The sequence below is a fragment of the Balaenoptera musculus genome, chromosome 2 (assembly GCF_009873245.2).
Source record: "Balaenoptera musculus isolate JJ_BM4_2016_0621 chromosome 2, mBalMus1.pri.v3, whole genome shotgun sequence".
NCBI lineage: Eukaryota > Metazoa > Chordata > Mammalia > Artiodactyla > Balaenopteridae > Balaenoptera > Balaenoptera musculus.
In genome coordinates, this window is record NC_045786.1 from 129644099 (window position 1) to 129660750 (window position 16652).

The 16652-nt window shown below is 39.6% G+C and overlaps 1 protein-coding gene across 2 annotated transcripts; it reads left to right on the forward strand.

Moving 5' to 3' along the window:
* The first annotated feature begins 976 nt into the window (after positions 1–976).
* On the forward strand, positions 977–16123 carry CDKN3 (cyclin dependent kinase inhibitor 3). 2 transcript variants are annotated; one of them, XM_036843190.1, is made up of 8 exons: positions 977–1062; positions 3444–3526; positions 4825–4880; positions 5377–5421; positions 7805–8027; positions 12271–12302; positions 14322–14425; positions 15885–16123. In XM_036843190.1, exons 1-8 carry the CDS (start codon positions 1054–1056, stop codon positions 15969–15971), a joined length of 639 nt encoding a protein of 212 aa, XP_036699085.1. In that variant the 5' UTR covers positions 977–1053; the 3' UTR covers positions 15972–16123. The 2 variants fall into 2 exon arrangements, with proteins under 2 accessions (XP_036699085.1, XP_036699086.1); XM_036843191.1 differs by having other exon boundaries at positions 7808–8027; positions 15885–16109.
* The last annotated feature ends 529 nt before the right edge of the window (positions 16124–16652 follow it).

Below are 16652 nucleotides of genomic sequence, written 5' to 3' on the forward strand. Positions count from 1 at the left end.
CTATCAGCTTTTGACTTGCCAAGCTTAAAATAAATCTCTTCATGTACATATCCTATTGGTTCTTTTCTCTGGAGAACCCTGACTAATACAGTCTCTAAGTCAAACTGTGCTATCTTCTTTACTAAAGAATTCTTCCCATTAGCTCTCTACTCACTGGTTTCCACAACATGAGTCGGGGAGCTGAAAGCTCTGCATATTTTTGTCAGATCTGCAGGTAATATTGCTCCAGGTGACCTTCTTCCCCATGGCCAACTAAATGGGGACTGGAGAATGGGGGAGAGAATAATGAAACATATTTTTTAAAGATTATAGCCAATTACTTAGAAACTGGCACTTAAAACCATCTGGAGACTTTATCTCCTCTTCATAACATACTATTTCATTGATATTTCATTAACTGGAAGGTTGATCTACATCCTAACCTGTATATATCCTGGAATGGTAAGGAACATAAAATATCAAACATACTAGGTATGTTTATATTCTGGATTTTTGGCGGTTCCCATAGTATTTATATGACTAGATTTGACCACAATTATAAAGTCTACAGCATGTGGTGTGTTTTCACAAGATGCTCCAGGTCAATGCTTCCCACCACGCCCTTAAAAAATAAAAAATAATTTTAAAAAACAAACAATATTCCCTACCCTGGTACCATTTCGGATCCTGCCACGAGAAAGTACCGCTTTCCAGCATTCCCCACAGCGCTAGGGCGGCCTTTAGAAGATATCGCTCCGCCCCTCTCCCCGCCCCACCCCGCTCCCAACCGGGGGTAGGAGGGCGCCTCCCAGCCAATCAATACTCAGCAGGGCCCTCCTCCGGCGCGTGTTTCAAAGGCCCCCTAGGAACCAATGAGCGGTTAGAGGCCGAACCAGGGCAACGGAGTAAGAAACAGGGAGAGTGTCCGATTGGTTCCAAGAAGAAGCCTCGCCCCACCTCACAGAAGGATGTACCAATGAGCTGAGCGGAGGGGCAGACGGCGCGGGGCGGAGGCTGAGACGCTGGTGCTGCCCGAGGGAGGAGGAGGTCGGTCTGCATGTTGGGCGGCCAGTTATGAAGCCGGTGAGTGGGGCCGGGGATTGGAGGAACAGAGCCGCAGGGATGGGAGCGGTCCCGAGGCCAGTTATTGAGCCCGGGGACAGCCCCAGCCTGGTCGCGACACGACTCGCGCAGTAACCGTCCAGGGAAGGGGAGGTGGCGCTTCCCGGGACCTGCGAGAAGGATGGCAGCGAAGGAACAGGGTCGGAGGCGGGCGAGGGGAAGACGCACATTCGCTGTGCGCCTGTTGTGGGCTGTGAGCTGTCGCATGCGGGGTCTCCTAAGCCTCATGACAGCCCTGCCAGAGAGGGCTGAGCCCCGTTTTACGAAGGAACTGAAGCATAGAGAGCTTAAGTGTCTCCGTGCATCATTCAGCCTGATACCCCAGCCCCAAAGCATATCCTGGGATGCCCTGGGCCCCCTGGGGAGCAATCCTCTCCGCGGACGGGGAAATCTTCCTGAAAGATGATTAACACCCCCCGCATGTGGTGTGTCACCACGGCCACCATCCCACGGGGCCACCTGGCACTGCGTCCCTTTCCCTGGAGTTAAGAATCTCTGGGCTTGGGGAAGCGGAAACATCCAACTCTGTTAGGATTTGTAAAGCTGGCTGGGAGACCCTGAGTGAATGGGCCACACAAACTGAAACTCTGGAATCATCAAAACTGCCTTAAAGGAAAAGAAAGAAAAAACAGGCTTAAGGAGCTGAAGCCCCACCTGACTCACATCACCTGCCACCAGAGCTGACAACCTGTTGAAGGGGCTCCATTTGAGTTGAGTTGATAATAATAATACGGATAGATCCAAAGCAACTCAAATCCATGGCCTAAATTGGCTCTGTAAAGTGATCTGGTAGTTACAAACAAGACCATTATAGAATAGAATATAGCTTCAGAGCTAGAAAAGACATTAGGCGGTTACACTTGCTAATCCCCATATTTCCATGTGGAGGGACATCAGCTGTCCTTCACTCCTGGCCTCTTTCTACACTTGTCCACAGAAGGGGAAGAGTGAGTGATCTGATCTCTGAGTTTGGGAGGAACTGAACACAAGTAGCTCAACCCTTCCTTCCCTTCTCTTTGCAGAGAGTACCAACCATCTGGGGTGCTCTCTGCCACAGGGGAGCCATGGGTTGTCCATCACTGCCTGTGCCTGGGTGGATAAGTCCAATTCTGGAGTGAAGAATTGACAAGCCCACTTGACCTCAGCTTTAAAGCCACATCCTCCATCCTCCATCTGACACGCAGTAATAAAACTGATATATTGATCTCCATTTGCCTCTCCATTGTCTCATCCCTCAGTTGGTTCCAACTAGGAAGTAGAAGAAAGGTGTGTTTTTTATTGGTCCTATAACACATCTTCCATGTAGCAGTGCTTCCCACGTGATTTTCAACTGCTTAGATCAGCACACAAAGTTCATCTCAGTCTCTCTAGTCCAGTGATTCACAAAGTTAGGGACATGTTATTCTACCTATACTCCCCACTCACCCACCAACCAAATTGCTAGGCTGTTTGGGGGTTATTTATTGAGAAATGGGGTAGAGAAAACTACTTCTTTAGCTTCCTCTTCTCTGCTCTGATGTCACAGTTCCTGGATACAGTCAGCTCTCGGTGTCCGTGGATGCGGAGGACCAACTGTCCCATGTTGGTCCGTTTTATGTAAGGGACTTGAGCATCTGGGGATTTTGGAACCCGCGGTGGGGGGAGAGGTCCTGGAACCAACCAATCCCCCCCCACCCCGCGGACACCAAGGGACTATACTGTACAAAGCCCTTTCTCTTTTTGCCTTAATTGCCTTAACTTCTCTATCTGCTTAAAAACCTCCTGCTCATCGGTCAAAACCCAACTAATGGATCTGTCCTCTGAAGCTTTCTCCAGCTCCCTAAGCAGTCAGTCACTCCCTTGTCTGCTCTGAAGGGCATAGTGCCATTTTAGCACTTCTAACTTTTTTGAATCTATTTACACATTGTCTCTCCAATTATACTGAAGGCAGGCTATTTATTTTATGGATCTTTGCATCTCCAGAGCTTGGCAAATGAAGGTGTCCAAGAAATGTTTGTGAATGAATGAATGAATAAATCTCCTCACTTTATAGTTTTGGAAAACTGAGATCCAGTAGAAACTGACATCGCTTGTCCAAGTTTATACAGTAAGTGGCAGAGCCAAGACCAGAAGACAGGTTTCTTGGTTCCCAATCCAACACTCTTTTCCACTACATGGGGCTGTAATTATTAATAGGACAGTAAACAGCAATAGCTTATTATTGATACCGCTGATCTCTCTGATATTCCAGGTTGAGTAAATTGCAAATATGCATCAGTTTGTCTTTAAGCAAGGATCAGCTATACTAAAACTATATGTAAATATTCTTTACAGTTATTTAACATAACTGATTTCTTTTGAAGCCTAGTTCAGTGCAAACAAGTGAGTTTGACTCATCAGACGAAGAGCCTATTGAAGATGAACAGACTCCAATTCAGATATCATGGTATGTTAACCTTTCTGATCAATGATGAGCTAAAATATTTGATGGGTACATAATAATCTTTGTAGAATTTAGTCTACATATTGAAAATGATTCTCTTCTGCTGATTATATAATTCTTATCTTTCTTATCTATGGTAGAATAAAGCTTTTTGGGGGGGGGGGGTAGGGGGAGTGGTGGGAGTTCCTTCCTTATACATTGAGAAAACCATAGTAGAAACAAGGAGTTAAGATTGGAATGATCTCCCATTTAGTACCAAAACCTTCTTATTCTTTTACGACAAAAGAATAGTGTACCAAACGTAGGATGAGATATCCTATGTTATCATTTATTCCAGTCCTAGAACTACTTGCCACAATAATGCATCTATCAGCAGACCCTGTTTAAGATAAAAGCCACATCACCATAGATACAATAACAAAAACAAATGTTTTTATATAAAATCAACTTCTGAATTTTGGCAGTGACTTACGGTTACAGCAGGTTCTCTACAATCCCTGTAAGTGTAATAATCTCTCTCTTTAAGCACTGACCCTGCCGTAGGAAGAGAAAAAAAGTGTTGTCCCTATAGTTCTTTTGTTCTGCCATCAAATAGCAATTAACTTTCATTTCCCCTTCTAAGCCCCCTTCGAACTCAAAAACTCATCTAATTTTCAAAGTCAGGTGGTATTTATACAATGCCCCATATTTTCCTCTAAATTCATCTTCTGTTTTGCAGACAAGGTGAGCCTCTGCCTGCTTTGTCCCCAAGTACTGCAAATTGGGAATAGGATTTCTTGAAATCATTTCATTTTAACCAAAATCCATTACAACAAAGAATAGTTAGCCTGTGGGTTTTATTCTATGAAATTGTGTCTGTTTAAGGAAGTCCTATAAAGAAATCTTAAAATAGTAATTTCAAATGAATGCTGGAGATGAAATTGTCAGATGGTCATTTTCCAGCTTATTTCCTAAGGTTACTAACACAAAATATCTCAGGTAACAAACCACAGGGTAACTTAAGTACACTTTATACTAGCTGTAAGCAACCTAGGCATTACTATCTTTAAGTTAGTTTAAGTTGGCTTGCCACTTTTAAGACTTAAATTGCAACAAAGCAATGATAAGTTCCTATTTCAAAACTCCTAGTCTTTCTAAGCCTTTCTGTGACCAATACATTGATATTTAACTATGAATTTTTGTTTTGTGACTGCTGTAAAACTTTAAAACACCTTCATTTAGTGGCAGGCACACACGTTTGTATAAATGTCCATCTATAACTTTAAATTGAACTAAACTTGATAACGTTTTATTCCTTTCAGGCTACCCCTGTCACGAGTGAATTGTTCTCAATTTCTTGGTTTATGTGCTCTTCCAGGTAGGTGACACTATTGATATATTAGAAGTTATTTTTTATATAATTCTCTGTACTGAGCAGTAAGAGAATTTCACAGACTATCAGCATAAGAACTCAGTTCTGGAAACCCTCTTGGTGGGCTGTAGATAAAGGCACATAGACCCACTCTTCAACCCTTCCACATCCACATTCACAGTTCTGCATTTCTGATTTACCTATTTTAATAAAATGTAACACAGGGGTACGATGTGAGGCTAAGGACTACAGCCAGGTACTTGTTACAGAAAGGACACAGAATAAAGAATCCTTGGATTAAGAGTTCCTTCAGCTGGGATCTATGAATCCCTGGAATTATATTCCTAAGAATATAAGAAATTTAAATTCCCCTTCAGAATGGAATTGAAGCGTATAGATGATCACGTGTAATGACTTTCTACAGTAGCTATATATGTGTTTAATATACTTGTTATTTATGACCAGAAACTGACTCTTTCACTTGCCTTGTTACTACTTACAGGTTGTAAATTTAAAGATGTTAGAAGAAATATCCAAAAAGATACAGGTAGGTGTAATATGACAGAACCATCTTAATAGGTTCTTAAAAAATAATACTAAAAATCTCTTTGTCCAAAAGAACAAACGGTAGTCTCTTCTGAATTTTCCAAAAAAATGTTTGGTATTTCATAAAGTTTCAAGCTATAGACTTATTCTAATATGTGAAGAGGTATTTGTGAAGGGCAAAGAAGACTCATCATTTACTAAACATAGTGTTGCTTTTCACTGATTGTTGTAGTTCTATACATAAAAACTGCATTTGTGTTGTAATGTATAAGTTGGAGGGGGAAAAGTATGTAAATAGAAAGCTGACATTGCACTGCCCAGATCTTTGAACATACTGTTCTTTGCAGACTTGACTGTGTTACTGGAAATTAAGCCTGAGCTGGGAACCCAGAGGTAGTATTAAAATTGTCCATCCCACATAGAAAATTTACAGAACCAGTGTCTAGGTGGAAAAGATGGAATAGGGTCTGATCTCTGCATGCCCAAGGGTGTTCTTAGCGTCAAGTCTAATAATCCTACAAATATCCTGATAATCTGTCCCAATTTGGAATTTATATGTTGTATGATACTAACAAATTTAGACTTTCAAAATATTTTATTCTGGTTGGCCTGGAATGTCTCAAGCCTAATAGTCCTACCAATGTCCTTATGATAAACCAATACAAAAATGTATATATTGTTTGATTCTGACCACTATAGATTTTATAAATCTTAAAATTCTGTCCTAGTTATCCTAGAATATCAATTTGCTAATATACTTTCTTTAATTTACCTACCAGAAAAGACTTAAAGGACTAATAGATTAGTTGACCCTTGCAGTATTTGTAAAGATTTTCTGCTCTAGAGATACCCACCATGGTAGGAAATTTCCATCTGGAGAACATTCAGTTATGAGCAAAATATCATTTAAATCATTGGTTCAAGAACCAATCTTGCACATTTTGGAAAGCCCTATTCATTTAGTCTCTTCTATAAAAGGAGTTTCCAATTTTTTACCAAACCTCTTTTTTCTTCCAATGAAATCTTAAATGGAATCCAATACACAAAATAGATGACAGTGTCTGAAGGGGGAGACCTAGACTCTCCCGGCAGCACTTCCTGTGTCCGTCCTCAGAGTCTTTTCTGGGAAAGTTGAAATCTACTATAGAATAGAAATTATTCAATGCGTGCAAGAGGCAAATAGGAAATTACCTACTGTCTTAAAAATGGTTACGGATGTCAACTGCAAGTTAAACCCTTTTACAAGTACAAAAGCATAATAGTATTATCTAGAGCAGCACTGTCCAACAGAAACATATTGGGAGCCACAAATAGAAGCCATATATATACTTTTGACATTTTCTAGGGGCCACATTAAAAAAGTAAAAACAGGTAAAATTAATTTTAGTAACATACTTGATTTAACCTCATATAGGCTAAATAGTATCGTTTCAATGGGTTTTAAGTATAAAACAAATTATTGAGATAGGAGTTTTTTGGTACTTGGTCTTTGAAATCAGATACGTATTTTACATTTACAATACATCTCAATTTGGACTAGCCATATTTCGAGTACAGGTTTAGAGTTTGATGATAAAAAGTACTTTGTACTTAAATAGCTAAATGTCCTAGGATTTAGTGGGTGGGGAGAGAAAAAGGGGAATCAGATGAGTCAGAATTATTCATTATGAACTAAATGCTCTGTAGTGACTATTGCCCTAAGGAAGCTCCAGTGAACAGAATGGCCTGCAGTACTCTCGCTTGGTTCATGTCATTATACTGAAATTCGCTAAGTCACATAATTTTCATACAGCTAATGCTTTATTTCCTAGAAACCTAGTCCATAAAATTAAATACATAATGGTGCGGTACAGTGCAAATATAGGTGACAATACAAGAGCTCTGGCACCATGGCTATGCTGGAGATTTTATATACAGTGCTTAGGGTAAAACAAAATAACAGAGACTTGTACACAGCAAACAGCATTGATTTGGTGAGAAGAAAATGGGAAAAAATGTGCTATCATTCCTTCATATTTTGAAATATTAGGTGTTTTACAGTTTATTTTAAAGCAGTATTTATTGTAAAAAAAAATATTTTTTTCAAAACAGCAATATAATGGATGTCTTAAAATCCAGTAAAAAAACATTTTGACTTATAAAGTCAGGTTTCATTTTAATAACCTTTTGGTTCAGATGTTTCGAATTACTATTTTGTGCTTAGTGACTTGGTTTTTACCCTAGTTTGAAGACAGATCAGTATTGTTTTAGATTATCAATGAGCACTTCAAAGGTTATCGTTTGCTTGGTTTAAGGAACTTAACTCCATATTTTCCCTCCTGACTGTATTTAAATTTGTCATGTTTTGTCCATGTGTGTCCTTGTGTATCTTGGTCTATTGGCAGAAGAACTAAAGAGCTATGGTATACAAGACATATTTGTTTTCTGCACCAGAGGGGAACTGTCAAAATATAGAGTTCCAAACCTTGTGGATCTCTACCATCAGTGTGGAATTATCACTCATCATCATCCGATTCCATTTGGAGGGACTCCTGACATAGCCAGCTGCTGTGACATAATGGAGGAGCTTGAAATCTGCCTTAAAAATAACCGAAAAACCTTAATACAGTATGTTTTCCTTTTCTCCATATATTACATGAAAAATGTCCCAGTCAAAATGATTTCTCAAATTATTGTATCCTTATGCAGTTATTACCTACCTTATAGTTTGTTGCAAGGATCAAAAGGAGATAGTACATGAAAAGTACTAGCACCATGCCTGGCACAGAGCAAGCACTCAGATATTTGCCATTATTACTTTTGAAGAGTAAGGACAATAAATGAGTAGATTAGGAAATTTTTAGGATAGGGTAACAGGCTTTTTTTTTTTCTTTCTTTCCTTTTGTCTTAGACCTTTACTCATAATTTTGGGACCTTCTCCTTCCCAAAAAGGTGAGGGCATCATTCTTGTTATGTAACACTGTACCTACTGGTCGGCCTTTCGGTTGTTTAGTTTCTTCCAACAGCAAGAAAGTCCATTTTTTAAAAATTAGCAGCAAAGGAATTATCCCTAAGCAATGAGCAATCCTAAAAACAGGACTTGAAAATTATATTTGATGATATGAATTTGCTACCTGAATGAAGGAGGGACTCTCATCGTTTGTCAGTGGCTGTAAATAAGCTGCTGGTATGAAAGTTTAAAACAAAAGAAAATGGATTAAGGGGAAAAAATGAGGAGAAAAGAAAAAAGTAGCTTGGAGAAAGGAAGAAGAAAGTGACAATCAGCAGTAGACAGTAGCATTGGAAAGACTCTAAGTGGTGCCATGGAAAGGAACATTAGTTACACCAGAAGTGAGACCCACAGAGCAGAGGGGAGCCGGCCACAAGGAGAAAACTATAGACTTATTTTAATATGTGACGAGGTATTTGTGAAGAGCAAAGAGAACTCATCATTTACTAAACATAGGTCTTTGTGCTTATTGGGGTTTTTTTGTTTTTTTGGTTTTTGGGGTGTCTTTTTGTTTGTTTGTTTTTTGCATCCTAATCTTCTTAATCCTTTCTGGAGCAAGATAGAGCATTAAGTAGTGTAATAGCTCAAAAGCTCTAAGGTCATTGCTTTGAGCTAGAAAGTATACAGACTATACCAAATAACTGAGTAGTCTCAGGCACCTAGGAAAAGGGAAAGCTCAGCCAGCTTCTCTCTCCTTAGACCAAGAGCCCCGGGGCTTCATGCCAGTAGCTCATGTTCTGAAAGCAAACCAACCAGTACAAGGGTCTTTGGGGACACATATCTGTTTGTGACCAAACTAAACTCTGATATAGAGAACTATCACCTGCAAAGTAGGGGAAAAAGAACTAGAAGCCATCCTACATCCTACAGTTTCCAAACTTTATAGAAACACATCATCTCTCATCTAGTACTAATTGTAGAAGCAAAATTTTAGAATAAATACAGTTGCCTGTGCTAAATTTTCTGATAAATCTAAGTAAAATAGCATTAGGTGGTTAGATGGAGCTAGTGAAAAATATTTTACAATTTTTGAACCCATTTTCAAACCAATTCTGAGATTTTTTTTTTTCAAACGAATCTTTGAAAGCAGGCTCTACTGAAAGATTACTAGAGATCAGACTAGCTCAGGTTAGAAAAGCTGAACAAAATCTACTCTAGCAAGTTCTAGCAAACCAAATGCTCTGGTGTTTGAATACAAACAGAATGGAAAGGTGGATGGGCAATCTTGCATATGTCAAATGCTTCAGGCTCCCATAAAATAAAGCATCTGATGACTGGAAGTTTTCATTGTCCTAGAGATTTCAAAGGTGTTCCTACAGTGACTAATGTTTGTTTGGACAAAGACGATTTTCTATCCTTTCTACTATCTTTGGGTGCCCACACTGCTAGACAGCTCTAGAGTTTATCCCTCAGGAACAGGGTCTGGTACATTTTTTTCCCTGTTCTGTTGTCTGTCCTCCCTGGACATTTTTGTTCCTTTATAAAGTCAGTGAACACTGCTCGCCTATTTTGTTACATCATTTCCTGCGGCTGTTGTAACAAAGGACCACAAACTGGGTCGCTTAAAAAACAGAAGTTTATTCCCACCCAGTTCTAGTGGCTAGAAGTCCAAAATCAAGGTGTCAGCAGGGCTATCTTCAGTCAGAAACCCTGGATAGAGTCCTTCCTCACTTCTTCCTAGCTTCTGGTGGTGGCCGGCAATCCTTGGCATTCTTTGGCTTAAGGCTGCATCACTCCCCTCTGCCTCTGTCATCACATGATTCTCCCTGTGTGTCTGTGTTTTCATATGGTGTTTCCTATTATAAGGACACCAGTCATATTGGATTAGGACCCACCCTAATGACCTCATCTTAACTTGATTCTATCTGCAAAGACCCTATTTTCAAATAAGGTCACATGCACAGTACCAGCGATTAGGTACATATCTTTTGGGGGGGGGCACAGTTCAACCCATAACACCTACTGTGTATGAAACATTGTGAATATAAAATACACACTCTAGACACAGTCCCCACCCTCAAGGAACCCACAGCCAATGACACTATCATGTAAGTGTAATAATAGTCAAAACAGGTGTATACGAGGCAGTACACAGGATGGCAGTGGTTCCTATGGGGGCACAGAGGCATTTCAGAAGTTGAAATTTGAGCTAGGTTTTGAAGGATGAGTAGGAATCAAACAGGGGAGGAAAGATAAAGCTAGCAAGATACAAAGTGGTAGGGCTTCCCTGGTGGCGCAGGGGTTGAGAATCTGCCTGCCAATGCAGGGGACACGGGTTTGGGCCCTGGTCTGGGAAGATCCCACATGCCGCGGAGCAACTGGGCCCGTGAGCCACAATTACTGAGCCTGCGCGTCTGGAGCCTGTGCTCCGCAACAAGAGAGGCCACGATAGTGAGAGGCCCGCGCACTGCGATGAAGAGTGGCCCCCGCTTGCCGCAACTAGAGAAAGCCCTCGCACAGAAACAAAGACCCAACACAGCCCTAAATAAATAAATTAATTAATTAAAAAAAAAAGATATAAAGCGGTAATCTTTTTTTTTTTTTTGGCTGCATTGGGTCTTCGTTGCTGCGCGCGCGGGCTTTCTGTAGTTGTGGTGAGCAGGGGCTACTCTTCATTGCGGTGCGCGGGCTTCTCATTGCAGTGGCTTCTCTTGTTGCGGAGCACGGGCTCTAGAGCGCAGGCTCAGTAGTTGTGGCGCACGGGCTTAGTTGCTCCACGCCACGTGGGATCTTCCCAGACCAGGGATCGAACCTATGTCCCCTGCATTGGCAGGCGGATTCTCAACCACTGCGCCACCAGGGAAGTCCCAAAAGTGGTACATCTTAATCTTGAAGAAAGCCACTAAAATGTTCTACCTCTCTCTACCTTTATACAGTAGAGCCTCGTCTCTGAAACAGGCCTACAGCTGGGACACTTTGTAGAAAGCAAGTTCATCAGTTATCCAGGGGTCAGTACCTGTTTGGTCCTCTGTTTCACATCCTATCACAAGACGTGTATCTACAGCTCCATCTACAAATACACCACAGTAACTGATGCTCATAATGAGTTGTCAGCACTGAATTAGGATCAGTACACCCTCTGAGAAAGGAAGTATGGAATACACTTCTTTAGGATCTTTGAAACTGATTAAAGTGAATGGTTTTATTGCTTAAGAATCAGTCCTTGTTTTTCTAGAAAATCCAGTTATACAGAACTGCTCATTTCTTCACAATGCTACATAATAGCAGCTAACGTTCATTTACTTCTTACTCTGTGCCAAGCTCTGTTGTGAGGTTTACAAATGTTATCTCATTCAGTCCTCACTGTGACATAGGTACTGTTGCTGGCCCCATCTTATAGGTGAAAAGGCTGAGGCCCAGAGAGGTTAAATAACTTAGGTTCACACATCTAATAAGTGACAGATTCAGGATTCAACCCCAGGCGGTGCGGCTCCAGAGCCCAGGCTTTAAACCTCTAGGATACACTGCCTCTTTACTCTTTCTAGATGAATGAAGAATTATCATACGGACCTGTCCCATAACCACTAAGGTTTTGTTTAGAGAAAAATTAAGTGGCAGTTGGTAAATGTAGTCTGATTTCTATCAATTTAGTAACAGGTTCCACTCCTCAGATGTTTAAAGAGGTCAATAAAAAGGCCCTGCCTTCTTTGTTCCTTATAGGTGTACGGAACACCTCCCAACAAACAAATAAGCACACTTTGCTCTTGATTGATTTATTCGAAAATATTTATTAATCTCTGGGTACAAGGCACTGTGCTAGGCATTAGAGTAGAAATAGAAGGCAGAAAGAGCAAGTCTCTGGTTGTAATTGTTGGGATGGAATGAAAATGTACAAACTTCAAAACTGTACTTCCCTTTCAGCTGTTATGGAGGACTTGGGAGATCTTGTCTTGGTAAGAAATATATTTCTATTATTCAGTTTGTTTTTTTTTAACCTCTAAGTATGAAAACTCGTGTTTCTGGGCCATATGCTCACTTTGTATGAAAATGAGACGAAACACAATATATGTCTGCTAAGACCCAAAGGATTATTTAAGGACCTAAATTTGGTGTTCCCTAGAAAGGCTGGGTGGGAGTCAGAGGTATTTTCAGCATTGTTTTGGAGGATTCTACAAAACATAATTTACAGGTCTTAGCACCTGCATTCTTGTGTTTTGTTTTGTTTTCTAATGTTCTCCCTTTGCAGGTGTTGTTAAGATATTGACAGTAACTTCTAAATAATATCCATGGGTAACATAAGCATAAAAACAAAGTTATATATGTTAACTCTAAACTTTTAAAAAATGTATTGGGGGGGAAAGAAAACAGCTAATGAAATACCACAGTGGGAGTAAGAGTTATTCCTTTTAGTGTTGGACAATATCAAAATTACAAAGTTTTGTGTTTTAAAGACATTATCAAAATGAAAAGACAACCCACAGAATGGGAAAAAAAATACTTGCAAAACCATATATCTGATAAAGGACTTACCCAGACTATATAAAGAACTCTTACAACTCAATAGTAAAAAGACAATTAAAAAATTTAAAAATGGGCAAAGGATATGAGTAGACATTTCTCCAAACAAAATATACAAATGACCAATAAGCACATGGAAGAATGCTCAATATCTTAGTCCTCGGAGAAATGCAAATCAAAACCACAGAGAGATACCACCTAACACCCATTAGGATGGCTGTTACCCAAAACATGGAGAACAAGCTTTGGAGAGGATGTAGAGAAACTGGGAGCTAAATACACTGCTGGTGGGAGTGAAAAAGGTGCAGCTGCTTCGGAAAACAGCCAGGCAGTACTTCCTCAAACAGTTACACACAGAGTGACCATACGATCCAGCCATTTCACTCCTAGCCATACACCCCAAAGAAATGAAAACAGGTCCAGACAAAACCTGTGCACTAACACTTAGAGCCACATTATTCATAATAGCCAAAAAATGGAAACAACCTCAATGTCCATCAGCTGACAAATGGATAAACAAAATGTGTAGCCATACAATGGAATATTATTCACCCATAAAAAGGAATGAAGTACTGATACGTGCCACAATGTGTACGAACCTTAAACACATTATGCTAAGTGAAAGAAGCTAGTCACAAAAGACCACGTATGATTCCATATATATGAAATGTCTAGAACAGGCAAATCCATAAGGACAGAAAGTAAACTAGTGGTTGCTTAGGGGAGGGGTGATAGGTGATAGAGGGATGATAACAGAAGTATACAGGGTTTCTTTCTGAGGTGATGAAAATGTTCTAAAACTGACTGTGGTGATGGCTGCATTTAACTGTGACTACACTAAAGTCCACTAAATTGTGCACTTTAAACGAATGAATTGTATGTGAACTATAATAACTCAGTAAAGCTGTTTAAAAAAAAAATGAAGCCAGCGTTAAATGTTAATTCAACCACAGTCATTTAAAATCATAATTTGTCACAAACACATACTAAAAGGCCTCAGTCTTTTTTTTTTAATTTTATTTTATTTATTATTTATTTATCTGTTCATGGCTGTGTTGGGTCTTCGTTTCTGTGCGAGGGCTTTCTCTAGTTGCGGCGAGCGGGGGCCACTCTTCATCGCATCTTCATCGCAGTGCGCGGGCCTCTCTTGTTGCGGAGCACAGGCTCCAGACGCGCAGGCTCAGCGATTGTGGCTCACGGGCCCAGCCGCTCCGCGGCATGTGGGATCTTCCCAGACCAGGGCTCGAACCCGCGTCCCCTGCATTGGCAGGCAGATTCTCAACCACTGCGTCACCAGGGAAGCCCCATGCCTCAGTCTTTTAATTCATTTCCCAAACTCAGTCTTCTCCACCAACAGAAGTCTGAATTAAGTATAAGCATATCATTAATTGATAACATACTATAAGAATATATGTTACACGTAGTACACAGCTTTTGTCTCCTGTTCTGTTTAGTAGCCGCTTGTCTCCTCCTGTACCTGTCTGACACAGTGTCACCGCAGCAAGCCATCGACAGCCTGAGGGAGCTGAGAGGGTCTGGAGCAATACAGACCATAAAGGTAAGGCGGGTGACCGTTCTCGTGAGGCTGTGGGGGGGGGGCAGACCGTCACAGCGTTACACCTCATCCACAGGGTAAGGAAAATCCAAAGCATTCTATTTTTCATGTATCACCTGTTTATATTTCGATTTCTTTAAAATTTACATTTAAATATAACCTGGACGTCTGAAAAAGTTCAGTTTTCCAAACAAGATAATGAAAAATTTGAACTTTCCAGTGTACTCTTCCAAGATCCACTACTGTTCAGTGTTTGCCCATTCTGTCCTGGGAATGGATCCTCTCACCTGGAAAAATGAGGCAGTTACTATAACCTTGGTAGTTTCCTGGGTATATTTTTGACCAAAAAGATCTCCTGAAGATCCTATTACTGTATCACCAAGACATTTAACAAAGATAGATGAATGACTATAATAGAAAAAAATGTAAAGCCATGCTAATTACCCTTTGCCGTGGATAACCTAAGTGACATCGTTCACATTTACTTTCTCTCTAACACCAAAACACTGCAGTAGCAAAGCCCCAAGGATATTATTGATTTATAGCTCTGTAAAGCTAACTTGCCTTCCTTTCCCAATTACCCAGTCTCAACTTTAGGACTAAGTCTGAGGAGCGGGTTCTGAAAACAGAAGCAGCTCCCTTTATTATCTGTTTTTAACAAATGCTGCTTCAAATTCAACATGTTTCCAAGTGTCTCTTTGACACAAAACAAAATACATGGTCAGACATATGTATATGCATGTTTTACATCTTTAATAGTAGAGAGAATTAAGCCCACATTAATATGGGCTGTCAATTTATCACCTCAGCATTCTGGGGCAAACGTGCTTTTTCCATCTCTGTGCTGATGTAAGTTAGCAGTATGCAATTTCAATTTCTGAACAGTAATACAAAATGAGATTATTGGCAGAGTGAGAATATCCTCTGGGCAGCTATTAAAACTCCAAATGAATTATTTATTTAAAGATTTTATTTTGCTTATCTGTTAAGATTAGTGATTTTATTTTAATATTATCTACTATGAAAATTGTTCCAAATGGATTTTATCATCACAAAAAGCAGAAAACTAAGGCTTCTTTCTGTAAATTAAGAAATAGATTTTCTTGAATACGCTGCTGTTAATTGCTGCAGAAAGTGCCCTCTCCCCTGTACTTACTCCCCAGGGGAAAATGCATTAGCAAAAAGAATATCTTCGTGTGTTTTTAATCTTATTTCCTCCTGCTAGTAAAGGGAGAAAGGATTTTAAAGATTTATAAAACATTGCTGTTATTTCATGCTACCTCCTAATTTTTAGAGATTTTTAAAACAAGTTTTTCACACTATATGTAGCTTTATTGAAAGATAAAAGATATAATAGAACTGTTTGTATCAAGTAGTTTTTTGATTCCCAATTCCGACTAGTATGACTACTCTGGTAATTAGCTTTCTACAATGTATTTCAATATATCTTTACTTTTTTCAGCAATATAATTATCTTCATGAGTTCCGGGACAAACTAGCTGCACACCTGTTATCAAGAGATTCACTATCAAGATCTGTATCTAGATAAAAGGATTTCAAATAGCATATATATATGACGATGGCAGAAATTTGAGTTCTCTAATATTTGTATTGAAATGAAACTACTATTGTTATCAAATTGAATGTAATGAATGTAGATGTACATGTGCAGATATTCTTAAAGCTTTTATTGACAAATTTCATTGTGTCTCTTTCATCTCTTATAGGAGATAGAAAAACTGCTATACAGTTTTCCTTTTAAAAATGCACTAGCTGCTCTGATGTATTTTACCTGGAGGCAATGCTGAAAAAAGCATATGGAAAAAAATATATATATTTTTTTACCACACTCTTACCTCATATTATCGGTAACTACTGGGTAGCATATGACATAGTAATACATATGAAAATTGGTATGAGTAGCCATGCTAAAATTATTTAAATAACTCTTACTTCTCTATTCCTTTGAAAATTTCTCCCACTGTTTTCTCTACTTCATAGACATACAGAATTGTGAGGGATCCTATGAATCATCTCGTCACCTCCCTCCCAATACCAGATCATCCCAACAGGTGTTTATCCAGCATTTGCTGGAATTTTCCAAGATGAGGAATTCAGTGGTTCAGACAGCTGCTGTTTTTACAGCATTCATTTTTTCACCCTAGGAACTACACAGAATGAATTTAATCCCTCCTCCAAATTTATTTTATAAAAGCACTCATCTACAGAT